This window comes from Orbicella franksi, chromosome 4, assembly GCF_964199315.1.
Source record: "Orbicella franksi chromosome 4, jaOrbFran1.1, whole genome shotgun sequence".
NCBI classification, from domain to species: Eukaryota; Metazoa; Cnidaria; class Anthozoa; order Scleractinia; family Merulinidae; genus Orbicella; species Orbicella franksi.
In genome coordinates this window covers 15,125,012-15,144,800 of record NC_138148.1, presented here as the reverse complement: position 1 = coordinate 15,144,800, position 19,789 = coordinate 15,125,012, and the positions used below count along the sequence as shown (strand labels likewise).

Here is a 19,789-nt window from a genome sequence, read left to right as displayed (position 1 = left end):
TGGTAAAGCAATGAAGATTTCTCTCTTGTGAACTGTAGTGATAGGGTCTTTGGTGCGTGTACTTCAACCTATCTCCACCAACCAGTTTACAGTGAAGGACTCTTTTAGTTTTGCTGAATGGGCCAAGATGTACAACCACAACAACAAGTTTATGTGCTCTTTTGATGTTAGTTCATTGTTCACCAACGTTCCACTTGAAGAGACAATACAAATCTGTCTCGACAAATTATATGCCTTATCTGATCCACCCAAGTTACCTCGCACTGTTTTAAGGGATTTGCTTGTTTTTGCCACTAAGAAAAGCCATTTTGTGTTTGACGGCCAGTTTTTTGATCAAATTGATGGTGTTGCCATGGGCTCCCCTTTGGGTCCTGTCTTGGCCAATATTTTTATGTGTCATTTTGAGGAGAAGTGGGTGATGAAGAACAGTGCTCGTCCTACCATTTGGTTCAGATACGTTGACGACACCTTCACCTTATTTGACAATAAGGACGTTGCTGTTAAATTTCTCTCTTATCTCAACGACCGACATGTCAACATCAAATTTACCATTGAATTTGAACAGGATCACGAACTTCCATTCCTTGATGTTCTTGTCAAACGCCATAACAATTCATTCTCAACATCCATTTACCGTCAGAAAACTTTCACTGGCCTTTACACGAAATGGGACTCCTTCACACCTCGCAAGTACAGGATAAACCTCATCCGCACCCTTACTTATCGTTGTCTTCGCATCTGTTCATCGTCTTCATCATTACAGTCTGCCTTGGATGATCTCAGGAAGCTATTGGCACGCAATGGTTATCCCCGTGGTATCATCACGTACAACATGAACGATGTAGTGAATAGACATCAAAACAAACCTAAAGACCCTATCACTACAGTTCCCAAGAGAGAAATCTTCATTGGTTTAAATTGATCACGTGACGCGATAGTGTTCATCCGCGGAGAGACACTATCAGCCCATAGTGCCCGTCCGAGGAAAATACCCATCTTAAAATTATTTATTCATATGCACACGACTATTTGAAAATTTGAAAGGAAGAATTCTCAAGAGTATCATCGCATGGTCTGAAATGGGGCAACAACCGCCCGGTCGAAAAAGGTCTATTGACAGTTATTGTGTAAAGATGAAGTCAAAAATAGTCATCCATGCTTTCTGCGCAGAAGTTTATGAAGAAAATAACGAAAATATGTGGTAATGAAAAAACTGTTCATTTAGAGATGTGCACAAAGATTAATTTCGCAAGGAGAAGAGAGAGGTTTTACACGTTCTACTGGTCTGACTTACTAAACTACAGCTGTCCAGCTGGCCTGCTAGAGTCTTGTTTAACGAAGAATACAAAAGCAAAAACCGACACAACGTAGAATGATTTTTTGAAGGTGTACTATATTTCGGCTGGCCAAACCAGCCTTCTTCAGGTGCATGGAAGATTTTACATTGGTGCGTGTTTTTATGTAGCCGATATTTACGTAATACCGGTAATACGCAAAAGTAATTGATAGTGTAAATTGAAGATAAGCATACGGTAAAATAAAATAACATGATAAAAGAACATAATAAAAGAAAACAAATGGAAACAATTGATATGTTTCTTCGCGGATGTTCAGACCATTAGGATCAATTGTTCTGCCTTTTTGAATTAAAAAAAACTTCCCTGGCCTTACGGATAGAGTCTAGGTTAGAAACGATTTTTTAACATATTAACAAGGATTTCAAATTCCTACACATTCTAAATCAGATAAAAGCAAAGTTTCGTTGAGCTGTTTCGAGTAAGTTACTTGTCTCTCTATTTTTTGGAAGTTTTAAAATTGATCCTAGTCCTTCTAAGTGGGCCATATTGTTTTTCCTATTTTGTGGTAATAGCCTACGGTCGGTGCATCAAAATTCGATCTTGGCCCCGAAGCTTCCTGCTCAAAATTACAAATATTCTAAGATTCCTTTGTCTGGTAGATTCCATAAGAAACTTCATATACGAGGAAAACAAAACCGAATATAAAGGTTTGGCAGAAAGCTTCGGTAACATGTGAGAGTTTTGATATATCGATCGTGGACCATAAACAGCAAAGTTTAAAAGATTGCAAAATAAAAGTGGCGTGATTTGACAGTGTAATAGACTTCAATGACAGATCTCTAAATTACTTAGTATACGCGTCAGCAAGTTATTGAATGCCCCGGGATCAAGACAGAAATTTCAGATAATGGAACCACCACAAATTTTACACTTTTTTTGACACCATTGCTATCTCCTAAGCTATTATTTGACAATCTGTTTACAACAACAATCGGATCACTTTTAATAAAAAAAAAAAATGAAAATTGTATATAGTCATCTAGTCTATTTCATCCAGTGATCCAAATGAGATGAAGCATAACCGGCTGCTGCTAGCGTGATGTAAATTTACATCACCATGAACTTACTTTAATCGAATTGTCTCGTCTACCATTTTGCCTTGGGGTGGTGCAGCGAGTGTTCGTTTTTTCTTCAGCGTCGAAAACAGCGATCGTTTAATCCTGGTGTTGGCCTGATGTACTTCCTTTTCAACTTCTCTCTTGCATCTAGGGAATAAATATTGTCGTTTCAGTGACTACCAGAGCAGAATACGGACGCTGGTTTGTGTACGTCGCTAACGAAGAGACTTGAATATAACTATTCGCTCCTGATGATCAGATGAGAAGCTAATTAACTAGCGGAGAAACACTTTAACTAGAAGCCACAACAAAGACACCAGACTTCATAGCCAACTGGTCTGCCTCTTGCCAGTTGGGATTTTTAACAAGTTTCCGTTTAATTTACAGTATTTGTTTGCTTATTTCAGTGTCCACAATTAGTACAGCAGTAGTAAACCACTTCAACGCTTCAATAAAGTGATTGATTTATTTATTTTATTGAATGTAAAGCTTCATTACTACATAAAACCGAAGCCAACTTTGCAATGTATTTTAGTCCTGTTGCCTACGTCTCCACTAATTGTATCACCCGTTGAGAAGGGGCTTGAAGAGAGATGCATTTAGCAGAGTCTTGAGAAGAGAGCTCCAGCTAGCTAGGAACATAATGTCTATATCAAAACACCCTTTGGCACATATATGAGAATTAAGGAATGAAATGACTGCAAACCTTATGAAAGCCCCGCAACCGGTCCTTCCGCCTCGTGCTACCACCAGACATGGCTCCATTAAACAAAGAAGAAGAGCAAACAAAATCAAGAATTGATCACACGCATGGCGATAACAGTTGTAAATGGTCTTGTTCAAAGCTGCTCTGAAATAAGACATTTTAAATTCGTTAAAGTCGTGGTCAAGACCCTTAAACTAATAGGACATATTTGCTGCGACTCCTTTTCATTAGTGAATGTTATTTAAAGCTAGAAACAACTTATCAATGTCTTGGTCTGTGAACAACCCCGCGGCCAAACATGTCACTGAGTTTTCAGATGCCTACTCCTTGTGATTATAGTGTATCGATAGTGGATCTACCCGTATGTACTCACTTAGGAAAAGCGTTTGATATATATACTTATTGCGAGCGAATCCAATTTGAGACTAGAAAACCAATCTGGATGCTCTTCAAACAACTGTACAACAGGAGGGAGTAGCAACTACTTCAAAATAAAAGGGCCTTACGTCATCCGAAAGTCATAAAGCGTACGGGTTCTTTCGGACTTGGGGGCGGGGGGGGGGGGGGAAGGGGGCGGGGCCTTATTGCCCGAAAAAAATTACACAGTGCCCGAAAGCGTGTGTTGTACAAATGTTCTCAAATCGCAGTAAAAACAAAAACGTTCACAATTCTCACGTCTAATAAAACTATTATCATTCCAAAATTATTGAAGGGAAGCAAAAATTGCTTCGAAAATCAGACATTTCGAGAAATCGAGAGTAAAATTACAGTGTTCAACTAAGGAGAGGGAAACGACTTTTGGCTCGATTTATCAGAAGGTACGAAAACAACAAGGGTTCGAGAAATCGGGATTCCACTGTAGTTATTTTGAAACCCCGCCCCCCGGCCCGTACGCCTATGCCGAAAGTGCGAAAGCCAATCATATACTCTTGTTATGGAATTGTGAAGTGGGCGTTCTGACCGCACTGCAGCTATGGTCATAAATTGTGTCAAAACAATGTCAAACTGAAAGTGGGCTTGGGGCCACGAGACGTGGTCAAGTGTATCTGCAGACTACTTGGACAATGTTTTAGTGGAATACAATAGCAGAAAAGAAGAAAGCGAGCAAGGCTTGAGATGAGACGAGAGAGAACGTTAGGGTAAAGTTGGAGAGAACGTTGACTCTACATTCATTCAGGCAAAATGATCCCGAAACACACAGTACGAGATGACCTCACATTCAAAGTACGTGTAGGAACTCTAATGTCCAAGAGAGTTTCAATAAATAATTCAACCTCGTACTATTCAGAAATAATTAAAAATCCACTGAATTATTATCGAGTTCAGGTCTACTGCATCTGTTCTTTGAGGAGGGCAAAATAAACAAACTCGATCTATGGGTGTTTTTCGCATAACAGTCAAGTCTAGTCTAAATATTAAAGAAAAAAAAATTTAAACAATATTGATGATCTGTATCCCCAAAGCAGTCTCGCCATGCAAACTGTCTCTTAGATGGAAAGTTAATAGAGATAAACAGCCTGTAAACATTGTGGCTAAATTTAAAGTTCTGAGGGTGTTGACACAATTTGCGTGTCTGTGCTCTACTTGCTGATAAAAATAGGCTTAGAACGTGAAAAACAGTTGACAGTTATTGTGTAAAGATGAAGTTTGGAATGGTCATCCATGCTTTCTGTGCAGAAGTTTAATAATAAGAAGATAATGAAAATATGTGGTAATGAAAAAACTGTTCATTTAGAGATGTGCACAAAGATTAATTTCACAAGAAGAGGAGAGGTTTTACTCGTTCTACTAGTCTACAATGATTTACTAAACCTGACAGCTGTCCAGTTGTCCTACTAGACTTTTTTTAACATATAAACAAGAATTTCAAATCTTATAAGCTAAAAGGAGAGTCTCGTTGAGCTGTTTCGAGGAAACTTCTTGTCTCTCTCTTTTTTTTTATCTCAGTCGTTGTAAGTGTGCCCTAATTTTTTTTGTAGTAATAGCCTACAGTCGGTACATCAGAATTCAAACTTGGCCCCAAAGCTTTCTGTCCAAAATTGCAAATAATTTCAGATTCCTATGTCTGGTAATTTCCATAAGAAACTTCATATACAAAGAAAAAAGGGCGAATATAAAAGTTTGGCAGAAAGCCTCGGAACCATGTGAGAGTTTTGATATATCGATCATGGACTATTTTAAACAGCATGTACAGAATTCTGGTGTGACTTGCCGATTTCCGAGCTATCTGGGCTGGCCAAATCCAAAGTTTGGCTTGTAGAAAGGGCGACAACATTAATTTTTTTCAGCTTTACACCCGCTTTCAGTGTTACGTGCATAGCAACTATCTTTCGACATGCCATCTTTCGACGTGCTATGTAACCTGGCCTACCTCAAAATGTAAGCACAACTGACTTCTTTACGGTCGGACTCGACTTTTAGTCATGGAAGATGGACTTATTTGACATCAAACTAAGGCTAGGAGTATCAAGAAGTCATTCTGTGAGCGGTAGCGGCCCAATATGCAACTCTACCGGAAGTCACTATTGAGAGTCGATCGACCACACTAAAATCGTTTGAATTATCCCGTAAATCGGGAGTCCACAACCTTCTTCATTCATTTGAGGTCAGTAATTATCATATACCTGTCATTTGTTTTGCTAATAACCGGAAAAATTGCCAGTTTCACAGGTAAACGGTCTTTCAGCCGTTTACATATGTCGAAAGATGGAATGTCGAGAGATGGTCCAAAGATGTCGCCTATGCACGTAACACTGAAAGCGGGTGTAAAAGATTGCAAAATAAAAGTGGCGTGATTTGACAATTTAATAGACTTTACTGACAGACCTCTAAATTGCTTAGTTTAAAGCTCAGCAAGTTATTGAGTGCCCCGAGATTAAGACAGAAATTTCCATGTGCAAAGGCTTCAAGTAATGGAATCACCACAAATTTTATGCTTTTTTAACACCATTGCTATCTCCTAAGCTATTATTCGACAATCTGTTTACAACAAAACTTGGATCACTTTTAATAAAAAACATGATGAAAATTGTATATAGTTATAGTCTATTTCATCCAGTGATGCAAATGAGATGAAGCTTAACCGGTTGCTACTGGCGTGATGTAAATTTCCATCGCCATGAATTCACTTTAATTGAGTAGTGTCGTCTACTATTTTGCTAGAGGGTGCATCGAGTGTTCTTCTTTCTTCAGCATCGAAAACAGCGATCGTTTAATCCAGGTGTTGGCCTGATTTACTTCCTTTTCAAGTTCTCTCTTGCATCTAGGAAATAAATATTGTCGTTTATCCGTCAACTCCCAATCATCAACAATGCGACCATCGTAAAATACACTATTGTTATTCGTGACTAAATCTAAGCAATAAGAACAAGCAGGGCAAAAAACAAACATTGTCCTTCATATAGCACATATTCTCCTTTTTCCAGCTCCATTAATGCAAGTGGAGACCGTAAGAAGTCTAGCTAAAATAGCCAGCAACTTTCAAATCTATGTTAGTTACACTGTTGAAATCGACTGCCTGCACTCATCAGTCGGCGAATTGTTGAACTGTGAATCAATTGCAATTTCGCCGTCTAAGTCTTTATATAAGAAACGGAAAACTATAACTCTTGTTACTGCAGCAAGAACACTGAGCACACACACGCAGACCGTGACTGTTGATGAGTACCAGTTGTTGGAGTGCTGATTGATATAGTACAACAGAATCATGACCAGGTTTTCTAAAACAAACAGTACATTAGAAACCAGTTGCACTCTTCGCAGTTCTTTCTTGCTGCCTCGATCTTCTAGCAAAGCCAGGATTACTACTGAAACGTAATCTTTTAGCCAGTTAAGGCAATACAAGAAAATGAAAATAAATGGCACGGTGAAATTGCAAAAGTCCATTTGGCAAATCCCAACGGTGTCTGTTATCACTAACACTAAAACATGAAGAAACAAAACACCCAACACCCACCACCTGTGGCTGACCGTAAAGTAACAGATGGCAAAAAGTCGACTGCTTAACAGTAATACTTGTGTTACAAAGAGAGCTAATTTGTATTTTACTTTCTGAGCATTGCCACTGTTTATAGTTAGATCCATTGTCACATCAAAAGTTGTTAAAGCCCAAGCCAGGCTTAGGAAAGAGACAGGTAAAGAAATGATTTGAACAAGTGTCACCGGCTCCTCTTGAACATTCACGGCGTAAAGCTGAATTACAAACTGAGGGGCTGCTTCGAGATCTGACTCAAAGAACACGTAAAAAAAGATGTTATTCTCTATGTTTTGATCAGACGCCTTCCTTCTCTGCCAGCAGGTTCCATCGGCGCCAGGCGTCAATTGCCTCGAGAAGAAAAGAAACCTTTCCAGCCTCCTAAAAGCGGCTGAAAACGGATGGAAACCACAAAACAACGCTTGCAAACATATCCTAGCGGGACCGTAGTCTGCAAATTGGCCATCTCCAATTATACAGTACAGTGCCAAGAAAAACAAGCATGGCAAGATAACAAACGCGAGTCCCACGCCAAACCATGTCTTGTGATCCGCGCGGTAGAATTCCACCAGTGTGAGGATATCGGTGATCGGGTCAGCAAAACTCAAAATGACTCCAACAAGCGACACAGGAACGCTGTACCACTTCACCTCCATACTAAGCAGAACTTTACTAACTTTACTATGCGTATTCGCCGAACATTGTCCATGGATGAATTTGAAAAGCAATAAACTGTTTTCGATATATTGAAATTCAGCTTAGCAGTGAGGCTTAGAGGACACAAACAAAGGAAATTATTATTCATTTCTTTTATTTTTGTCCTATAGGCCTCGCTTTGAAGCTGAATTTTAATACAGTAGAACCCCGGTAACTCGAACTCGGATAACTCGAACTCCCCAACTAACTCCAACCAAGTCCATTTCCCTTGGATTTGACCCCACTTTTCAGTAATTTTAACTCGGTTAACTCGAACTCGGATAACTCGAATTCCGCGCTAACTCGAACTAAATTTTGTTTCCCTTGATAAAAATTTACCCCGATAACTCGAATTCTGGTTTATGTAACTCACCAGGGGTGTCATCCCATTAGCTTTTCTCGCCGTGTAATCGGTAAAAACACTCAAAACTAACACCACAGCAATTTGATTTTAATTAGTGCAACCGACCGTTCACATATTTGACAGTCATTTCTCGAAGTTATGAGTCATACCGGATGCGGTGCCTTTAGCTGTCACTGTATACTGAAGTGCTGAAAATCAGTAAACTATCAATTATTAATATGGCAAGTTGGATATTCGATCGACCCCGCTAACTCGAACTATTTTTCGTTTCCCTTCAGAGTTCGAGTTACCGGGGTTCTACTGTTTATCCAAAGTGGCCTATTGTTACCATTGGGAAATAATCCTATACTCAAAGGATGCGGAAAAGGTCAGCATTGATATTCGTCTGGGCCTACAATGTCAATCGTATCCATCACAATATTATGACTTAGACTATTCGCTTTGCTGCGTGTACCCAGGCAGTCGTTATACTGAGAAGTACCAGCTATATTGCAATTGAGCTAAATGCTCTGCATTTGAAGTCGTACGAAATTCAATCGAATCGATGTGCTCAAGCTATTCTGCCTTTGATTGCATTTCTTGGAATCGATTGATAGCTTATTACTCGTTTGCAGGCCTTTAGGGCGTGAAATAGCCTGCGGGCAGGCTCACTTGTTTGGGTAGGGTGGTGCGAGGCCGCGACCGCGAGCCGGCGAGAAGAATGGGGCGTTCTCGCTCTGAATTTCAGAGTTATGGCGGTGCGTGACACAGAGCTACGAACGCGTTTGTCGAAAAACATATACTTATCTCGTGATTTTTAGCCGATTCAGAAGTTAAAGTATTAGGAAAAGTGCTTATGTAAATGCTTGTTTGTTCAGTCCAGATAATCAGTCGCCTAGATAGCCAAAGTAAGTTCCAGATGTTTACACTATTTTCCGGTCGCAATGTTGGTGTACCGCGGAGGTACACCAACACGACTATCTATTCTTTAAATAGATAGTGAGTAGCGTGAGTAGCATCCATTGCCTGTCAATCAATCGTCACGTGTCGTGATGACGTAATTTAATGACTACCTGTCAAATCAGACTTAAGTGAGCGGAAATGACCACCACCGCCGTGACAAGCAAACAACAAAGCAATCTACCACTACTGACGGTCCAAACTACTTCATCCTCTGCCTGTTGTAGACAATTTTTTCGTTTGTTTTTATTATTTCATTTTTTTATTTTATTGTCACTCCAAAGAGGTACCAAAATAACGTCATTGATGTCTTGCATTCGGGTATTGACTGCCGTATGACGTGTTTGTCCTTATACATTTCAATTCGAGTCGTGAGTGACGTCAGGCGATGACCGTTACATATTGCGTTCTTATCTATCCTTATCCTGAGTGACGTATGACGCGAGCGTCGTCATACATCCGGGCTGTAACACGCGCTATACATCCGGGTAAATCTGACTTTCACGTACTGCCCCTCAAAGATTGATATTTTTCAGTCCATTGCACTCCTCCGTTCTCGAGTACTCAGATTGTTCTCTAAGTGTTTTTTCTTTCTCGTGTCACGCGTGAACCATTTCCAAGGTGAAATTTTGCAGGGTTTCACGAACCAGGTCAGGCCACTTCTGTTTTGTCTTTCTTTTTCCTGGTGATTTTTATTTCTTAAAGAGAAAAGGAAAAATGACTAAGTGGTAAGACATTCCTTAATGTCGAAACATTTAAGGCGTACCAGAAAGGGCAATTAGGTATGTACATCTTAGGGAAGGCATAATGGCCATGGTAATTACTCAGCAAGGAGCGCTCGGGAATGAAGAACATGAAGTACCAACTGATTGCGAATTCCAGTCTCCGACACTGGACTGAGCCTGCACTTTCCATCTCAACTGATCTCGCCAATAACTCCGTAGTGCTCGTGCTATTCTCTGACTAGATAATAAAAATCCGAAACTTAATAGGTGTTTCAACGAAGATTTACAAAACAGGCAAATCCCTCTCCCCCCCTTCCGTTCCCACCTCACTAATGGTAGTCCGGCTCCCACTTCACTAATGGCACTTCATGCACCTAAAATGGAGTGAATATCTTGAACAACTTGGTTTAACGAGACACTGGCTAATACTTACAACCAGAATGGTCAGCCCTTTCGGTGAGGAATAGAATACTTGCGGTGCTGGTGTGAGGAGCAGGGGAGAGGTTGCAAATAAATTATTTTACCTCAGCTAGCTCTTACTTTTTTGAAGGCGTTTTCTCTTCCTGCTAGACGTAACAATGTCCATTTTATCCCAAATGTCATCATCTTCACTGCTTTCCTCTTTCGCAGACCTTTTAAGCGATCTGTCCTATGACACGCCGATGCCTCTCATATCTTCGTGGGGCATGTTCTGTAACATAACAGAACACACTGTATATTAGCTTCACTTTGAGTGATTCAACAATGGTGTTAAGTCAAGACAAAGACGGCAAAAATAACACGGTAAAAACGGCTCCAGCGTTCTGCCGTTTGCACTGAAGAGAGGACGCCAAACTCAAAACGTTAGTTGAAAACCACCTTTTATTTTACCTTGGAGAAACGTAACATTTCATTACATTAGTGGTCATCTAGTTTCCTACTTTCAATCAGCTAAAAATAGCCAGAAAAAAAATCTAAACGCATAGCTCACCTAACATTGACTTCCCAAGGAGGTATTTTTGTAAATATAGGGGTTCTAATTTCTCACTAATACACATACGACAAACCTGTTTTTCTTTTTCTCGTGCTGAAAACAGCGAACAGTTTAGGGCTGTCTTCAAGTAAACCTACAATTAAAATTTGCAAAATGAGCAAATTAATTGCACTAAGTTCAAACGCAGACACTATCACTTTCACTATAACAGTGCTAAAATTATGACTAAGTACAATTACTTACACATTTGTAAACAAAATGCTCCTAGAACATCAGCATGAAAATATCAAGTCAATTGTTGAAAGGAGAGCATCTTGGCACAATGACAGAACTTGGAAAAAGTCTGCCAGACCTTTTTAATGTGAGATCAAAACCACGTGCATACCTTACTCACTATAACACTGCTCTCATAATAATAAATGATAATAACAAAAGATTTATATAGCGCCAGTATCCTAATATTCAAAGGCACTTAACAATATCAGAGAAAATCTACAAAATTATCTAAAAATTAAAAACATTAGTCTAGACCAAATTGCAGAAACGTTTTGAGCATATTTTTAAAGAGGGACACAGACGAACTATTTATAGCATAAGTGCATGTAACAGTAATTTTTAACATGGCTTAAAAATTAGTTTTAGTTTCCAATTGATGTCGATATGTCTTTTGGCTCAGTTTTGCATTTTCAATTATAATCATGCCAATGACTCTCCCCCTTCCCAAAAAAAAAGCTGCAAATGAAGCTAGTAGTCAGGTTTACTTCACTTCGTCTCACAAGCAATATACGTAGATCACTCGCTTTAACAATCAAAACCCAGGCTAGTCCCAGGGGAGACTACCATTTCAAAAGGACGTGGGTGCTCATCGGAAATTTTGAAAAGAACCCTATGGGGTACCAAAATCCTGTTCGAGGGTGTGGCTTGAAATTTTTTCACCCCTAATGGTGGCCTCACAGTTAGTACGCTCGACTCTGGAGCGCGCAGTCCGGGTTCCAGCCCTGGCTGGGGACATCGTGTTGTGTTCTTGGGCAAGACACTTTACTCTCACAGTGCCTCTCTCCAGCCAGGTGTATAAATGGGTACCGTGGAATTTAATGCTGGGGGTAACCCTGCGATGGACTAGCATCCCATCCAGGGGGGAGTAGAAATACTCCTAGTCGCTTCATGCTACTGGAACCCGGATAAGCTCCGGCCTGATGAGCCACTTGGTTTTACCTTTAGAGGTACCAATTCTAAAACAACATGTTACCTCCTGTCATATTCTTTCAGCTCAATACCCTAAAACGTACTGCGAAAGCTTCCGCCACGGACCTTTTGAGGCTCACCAACCTAAGAGGTACCAAAACTGTGTTTTTAACCCCTAAAAGGTACGCAAAGCATCCCCGTGCTTTTTATATGGGAGTCCCCGCCCCCCTCCGGGATGCTAGTGTAGGAGAAGCAGAAGTCAAAAGTTGGCAATAAATCGCACATGTTCTGGTGTTTTGATTGCTTAAGTCTGCAAAAACGTTGTCCGAAAAAACATTTTTTACGATATATGGCAAACTTGTATACACCAATGAGCGAGGAACAATCTCTTTAGACTTCAGAAGTTATGTTCAAGATTAGCCTACCTTATAGAGAAGCTTTCTGTTATGAAGATGGTGTACCCTAAGAAATTTATCCAGTCCACGAGAAGCAACCATCTGTTGTTTGTCAAGACAAGATGTGGAGCGGATTCCACCAGCAAAACCTTTAAAATGACCTTCAAGCTGGCCTGGAAGAACAGTTAAGCCTGATATCAATTTTTATAATTAGAAAATACCCTGTTTGAGAGCGCATGCTAAAAGTAGACTTTTTCACAATTAGACTACCAGTCCGAGTTTTCTTTGAGCAAATCGTCAACAAGGCATGGCCAAGTTGACCATCACTCCTAGAAAACAAGGGCAAGTAGTCCAACTGTCTTGGCAGGCAGCAGGCACTCTAAAGAATAACAGCACAAAACCTACAACGTTGTGTAGTTTTCAGTCTAACGTTAAGAATAATTTTCGGTTCCAAGAGCAGCCCAGACAGGACTGTTGTCTATCAGCGAATAGAAAACCATGACAGAACCAATCAGATTGCCAGATTTCCAGAACAACATTTGGTGGTTTTGATTTTTCCAGAGCTCTCGGAGGGTAGGTGTCATTCCGTAGAGTGTCAAAGGGCAAACCTTGGTATGATACTTGCTTTCAAATTCTGCTGGTGACAAGAAAGTACTTGGTTGTTCCTTAACGATTTGATTCACATAAGAAATGCCCACTTGATACCAACTTTTATAGAAAACCCGTTTGTCCATAACTTTAATCAAAGAATTATGCCATAAGCTTTGTGCGAGGAAGGACTCTACCGTTTCTATTGAGCCTTGATAGTTCAATTCAGACCATATCTCGAGAATCTCTTTCAGAAAGGTGCTAAGATTGTTAGCAAGCTTCTTCGAGTCTTTTATGTCAAGGTTGCCCCTAACAACAGTTTGGCCTCCAAGCTTTTCGAGCTCAGCGTCAAAAGAAAAGTTTCCATTTCCCCTTGTTACTTTCGTCCAGGTACTTTCTTATGATGTTCAAAACTTACTTGAAAGCGTGCAACCAATCGCCATGATCTGAGGACTTTGTACTCGCTGATCTTCCTTTCTGATCATGATGATCACAAATAAAAATCGCACCGACTGAATTGCCATTGGAAATTTGCAGTTGTCTACGCGCGTGCACCTATTTTTTCAATAATTTTAAGTTTTAAAAGTCAAGAAACTTGTTAATGCTCTTTTTTTAGTCCTCTCCATTTGCATCTAAACGTTCCGCCAAAACTTTGGGAAAATGAAAGAACGTCTCCATTTCGTAGACGACCGACAGCCACTGCACTCTAATTAACAATCAGATTATTCGCTCTCGATTTCTATGAGGTGAGAATTCGTACTAAAATTTACCTCAAATAACGGTTTCCAATTATTTCTTGACGTATTATTAAACTTTGCGCCTAAAAAAGATCGGTCGGATTGAATTGTCATTTAAAATTGAAGTTGTGTGCGCCCATCAGTTTTTTTTAATAATTTCAACTTTTTTAAAAGTCAAGAAACCGTAAATGTCCTTTGTTTAGACTTCTTAGGAATTTAATTATCCATTTGCATCAAAATTTTCTTCCAAAACTTCGGAAAAACGAAAAAACCGTCGCCCTTTCCTAGACGACCTCCAATAGAGTGTTTCTGTCGAGGAACTATCGGGTGATAGTTGCCCCGCGGAAATTGGACGTTCTTAAAACCAATTTTTGCCCGAGAAGCTTCGCTTCTCGGGCAAATTTGCTAGTGTTAAGAACATCAAATTTCCAATGGGCAACTATCAGAGCGACAGTTCCGAGATATAGACACTCTATTGTCTTTACTGTTCGCCACTAAATTTTCTTCCGTGCGCCGGTTCAAAATCATATTGAATTATTTTCAACTTTTTTAGATGAAAGCGGAGACAGCCAAATGTAAAATTTGAAAAAGAAAAACCGATGAAAACCCACTTAGAACAATTTCAATTGATTATTTTATACAAACCCGCTTGTTTACAGAAACTTTTTTACGGACGAATACGGATATTTTCCGCGGACGGGCACTAAAGTCTGATAGTGTCTGTCCGCGGAAGAACACTATGGCATCACGTGATCGATTTAAACCAATAAGAATCGAAGAAAACTTAGTGGTGAGCTATAATGGCTGATAGTGTTCAATGGCTCAGCCAATCAGATTACAGCATTTGCATTAGTATACTAGTAGAATTCTACTAATTGCTGATAAAAGAAGGCTTATGGACGTGAAAAACAATTGAAAGCAGGAGCCATAATCGGGGACGGAGGCCGTAAGTCTTGGGATCCGCGCGCACCTGTGATGTGGAACAAATTTATGTGGAACAAATATTGCGCCATCCTGACGACATATATCCGCGTGGATCCACGCACATGTCAGTGGGTTCTCGTGTGGATGTTGTCATGTTGTGTGATCAAATGACGGAGAGTTGCGAGATTCTCTTGCAGATATTTTTACAGCGATGGCAGGGAATAAGGCAGGGAATAAGAACCAGGGTTCTTATATGTAGTTCTATTTTCTGAGCTAATGGAAAAGGTGAGTTTTTCAGGGTCAAAAACAAAACTTCAATTTTGCGCTGTAAATAAACAATTATTGGATGAGGTTTTGAGACTCTTGAAAATTTTGTCCTACAGTGTTATAATAAGAGACAAGGTAGGAAACTTCGGCCAGTTTGACGACAAAACACTCTTCGGAAACGAGTCAAATTTACACACTTTTTATAACACTGTATGACAAAATTTTCAAAATTCGTTCAAAAATCTAGCTAAGTCTCGTTTAAACTCTCCAGGATGAGAAAAAATGACACCATTGAATGTTCAAGAGTCCTTATTCGGTAAATTACCCATACATTGAACGAATTTAATGTCAACTCCTGATCTCCATACAAACTCTGAAATTTTAGCCACAGTTCTCCATACAAACTCATATATTACGCTTGGGTGACCTGTGGATAGACTCTGACGAAATCCTTATAAGCGTGTGACGAGAGGAGGGACACTTTGAAGTCCTGAAACGCTGTTATATCCATATATATCCAACTAGTTTTTTTTGCTGTGTTATGGAAAAGCTGTTAATCTTCAACATATGTGAAACTTAGAGTCGAGTAATGTGGAGCTCTTGTAAAAGAAGCAGTGAAACACAACTTGGTCAGTGATATAAGGCGAGACATAACTAAATTCGACACTGTCTTACTTCACTCAAACTGGAGTAGCTTACGACAAAAATACTGAAGCAAAATTCCAACAGACATGAACGTATTGAGTTGTGGGCCAAAAGTATCAAACATTTCGGGAATTTCGGGCGCCATTTCCCCGCGCTACATCCACAAAAATTCTCGCAGCGTGTACGCGCGTGTGCCGCACACGATGGCACAATTTGTTCTAAAAATAGAAAATTTGTCCCATATCATAGGGACAACCCCAATACTAGAAATGGCGCGCGCTTACGGTCTCCGTTCCCAATTATGGCTCCTGTTGACAGTTATTGTGCAAAGATGAAGTCAAGAATGGTCATCCATGCTTTCTGTGCAGAAGTTTACGAAGAAAATAATGAAAATATGTGGTAATGAAAAAACTGTTCATTTAGAGATGTGCACAAAGATTAACTCGCAAGAAGAAGGGAGAGGTTATACTCGTTCTAAAAGTCTTCAGTTACTTACTAACTACAGCTGACCAGCTGGCCTGCTAGACTTTTGTTTAACATATTAACAAGAATTTTAAATTCTTACACATTCTATATAAGATAAAAGCAAAGTCTCGTAATGAAAAGACTGTTCATTAAAGATGTGCACAAAGATTAATTTTGCAAGGAGAAGAGAGAGGTTTTACACGTTCTACTGGTCTGACTTACTAAACTACAGCTGTCCAGCTGGCCTGCTAGACTTTTGTTTAACATATTAACAAGGATTTCAAATTCCTACACATTCTGTATAAGGTAGAAGGAGAGTCTCGTTGAGCTGTTTCGAGTAAATTTCTTGTCTCTCTATCTTTTTGAATTTTTATAATTTATCTCAGTCGTTCTAAGTGGGCCCTATTGTTTGTTGTTTTTTTTTTTTTGTAGCAATAGCCTACGGTCGGTACATCAAAATTCAAACTTGGCCCCAAAGCTTTCTGTCCAAAATTGCAAATAATTTAAGATTCCTTTGTCTGGTAATTTCCATAAGAAACTTCATATACAAAGAGAAAAGGGCGAATATAAAAGTTTGGCAGAAAGCCTCGCCGGAACCATGTGAGAGTTCTGATATATCGATCGTGGACTATTTTAAACAGCCTGTACAGAATTCTTGTATGACTTGCCGATTTCTGAGCTATCTGGTCTAGCCAAACCCAAAGTTTGGCTTGTAGAAAAGGCGATCGTGACACAATTAATTTTCTTCAGCTTTAAAAGATTGCAAAATAAAAGTGGCGTGATTTGACAATTTAATTGACTTTATTGACAGACCTCTAAATTACTTAGTTTACACCTCAGCAAGTAATTGAATGCCCCGAGATCAAGACAGAAATTTCCATATGCAAAGCTTCAAATAATGGAACCACTACAAATTTTATACTTTTTCGACACCATTGCTATCTCCTAAGCTATTATTTGACAATCTGTTTACAACAAAAAACGGATCACTTTTAATAATAAAAAAAAAGAAAAATGAAAATTGTATATAGTTATCTAGTCTATTTCATCCAGTGATCCAAATTAGGTGAAGCATAGCCGGCTGCTGCTGAAGTGATGTAAATTTCCATCACCATGAACTCACTTTAATCGAATTGTCTCGTCTACCATTTTGCCTGAGGGTGGTCCAGCGAGTGTTCGTTTTTTCTTCAGCATCGAAAACAGCGATCGTTTAATCCTGGCTTTGGCCAGATGTGCTTCGTTTTCAACTTCTCTCTTGCATCTAGGGAATAAATATTATCGTTTCAGTGACTACCAGAGCAGAATACGGACGCTGGTTTGAGTAAGTCGCTAACAGTACTTTATGGTACTGATGGGTTAATCCTGTCTAAAGATTCGTTTATTATTATTATTATTATTATTATTATTATTATTATTATAACAAAGAGACTTGAATATAACTACTCGCTCCTGATGATCAGATAAGAAGCTAATTAACAAACGGAGAAACACTTTAACTAGAAGCCACAACAAAGACATCAGAATTCATAGCCAACTGGTCGGCCTCTTGCGAGTTGGGATTTTTAACAAGTTTCCGTTTAATTTACAGTATTTGTTTGCTTATTTCAGTGTCCACAATTAGTACAGCAGTACTAAACCACTTCAACGCTTAAATAAAGTGATTTATTTATTTATTTTATTGAATGTAAAGCTTCATTACTACATAAAACCGAAGCCAACTTTGCAATGTATTTTAGTCCTGTTGTCTCCACTAATTGTATCACCCGTTGAGAAGGGGATTGAAGAGAGATGCATTTAGCAGAGTCCCGAGAAGAGAGCTCGAGCTAGCTAGGAATATAATGCCTATATCAAAACACCCTTTGGCACATATATGAGAATTAAGGAATGAAATGACTGCAAACCTTATAAAAGCCCCGCAGCCGGTCCTTCCGCCTTGTGCTACCACCAGACATGGCTCCATTAAACAAAGAAGTAGAGCAAACCAAATCAAGAACTTAATCACACGCATGGCGATAACAGTTGTAAATGGTCTTGTTCGAAGCTGCTCTGAAATAAGACATTTTAAATTCGTTAAAGTCGTGGTCAAGACCCTTAAACTGATAGAACATATTTACTACAACTCCGTTTCATTACTGAATGTTATTTGAAACTAGAAACAAAATATTAGTGTTTTGGTCTGTAAACGATCCCGCGGCCAAACATGTCAGTGAGTTTTCGGATGTCTTCTACTTGTGACTATAGTGTATCGATAGTGGATCTATCCGTATGTGCTCACTTAGGAAAAGCGTTTGATATATATACTTACTGTGAGCGAGTCCAAATTGAGACCAGAGACAACAGGTGACTTCACACAATAGGAGGGAGTAGCAACTGCCTCAAAATAAACGGCCTTACGTTATCCAAAAGTGCGAAAGCCAATCATATACTCTTGATATGAAGTGGGCGTTCTGACCGCACTGTAGCTATGTCATAAATTGTGTCAAAACAATGTCAAACTGAAAGAGGGCTTGGAGTCACGAGACGTGGTCAAGTGTATCTGCAGACTACTTGGACAATGTTTTAGTAGAATACAATAGCAGAAAAGAAAAAAGTGAGCAAGGCTTGAGATGAGACGAGAGAGAGCGTTGGGGCAAAGTTGGAGAGAACGTTGAGCCAGCATTTATTCAGGCAAAATGATCCCGAAACAGACAGTACGAGATGACCTCACATTCAAAGCGATTTTGCGTACCTTTGTGATTAAGTTACTAAATTTGGATACACTGCAGCGCAAGTCCTTCTTGCGTGATCTGTATGAAAATAACTTTTATAGAGTTTAAGACAATCATAAAATTATCTGCACCGTTTTGTTTGTTTTAATATTTTGCTGTAAAACGTCGATCCACAACAGTTCTGTCGACCAGCGCTTCATGTAATACAGTTGTGGCTTCCTGTCCTAACGCCTCCACTAATTTCATATACACTCGTTCTTTTTTATAAGAATATGTTTTACAAGAATATCGAGGTAAACATTTTTGTGCGATCTTCAGAATATTTTAAGAATAAACTCGAGGCTGAGATTTTGAAAAGAATATAATTTTGCGTCTAAAAATTTGTAAACACAATACAATTATATGTTTTTAACCTAACCGTATAAAATTCGTCCTTGACCAAAAAGCAACAAAAACAGCACTAGCCGTATGTTCGATAACATTTCTGCGAGAAGTTTTGTGCGTGATATCTAGCTTTAATGCCTGCAGGCTGGCTCCAAAATTAGTTTAATACCATCCACGCACCAAATACATTCGAAAACAAATATGTGATATGCTAGAATCTTAGAATATTCACAAGAATATTTTCAGTCTAAATTCGGCAGAAAAGTAAGAATATTCAGCTAGCCTCGGCCGGGAAAACAATATTCTTATAAAAAAGAGTTGAACTTGTTGAGAGGGCGAAGCGAAACGTATTGCAGAGCCGAGTTAAAAGAGCTAGATCTAGAATAAAATATGTATATAAAAAAAGAAACCTCGGTACTTATATGCGAAAAAAAAAAAACATAAAATAAGTGCAAGCCTTCCTCAACCAAATGGGCCGCGGCGACCTCTATGGCGGAAACATTGCTGCCATGAAACACGGCTCCATTAAACAGACAAGCAGCGAAAACACAAAGAAGAACTTGAACCAATGCATATAGATAACAATCGTAAATGGTCTTGCTTGCTAGAAGCTGCTCTGAAATAAGACATGTTGAGTTCTTTATAGTTTTGGTGAAGGCCTCTAACCTAACTAAAAGATCTAGAATTTATCATGTTTGC

The 19,789-nt window shown here is 39.2% G+C and overlaps 2 protein-coding genes across 2 annotated transcripts; one reads left to right on the top strand and one right to left on the bottom strand.

Annotated features, from left to right (window-relative positions):
- The first annotated feature begins 127 nt into the window (after window positions 1-127).
- On the top strand, window positions 128-922 carry LOC145485548 (uncharacterized). Its single transcript, XM_081464203.1, has one exon. It carries the CDS (start codon window positions 128-130, stop codon window positions 920-922), a length of 795 nt encoding a protein of 264 aa, XP_081320329.1.
- Window positions 923-6,617: 5,695 nt separating this feature from the next.
- On the bottom strand, window positions 6,618-7,879 carry LOC145485547 (uncharacterized). Its single transcript, XM_081464202.1, has one exon. It carries the CDS (start codon window positions 7,749-7,751, stop codon window positions 6,618-6,620), a length of 1,134 nt encoding a protein of 377 aa, XP_081320328.1. The 5' UTR covers window positions 7,752-7,879.
- Between the last annotated feature and the right edge of the window lie 11,910 nt (window positions 7,880-19,789).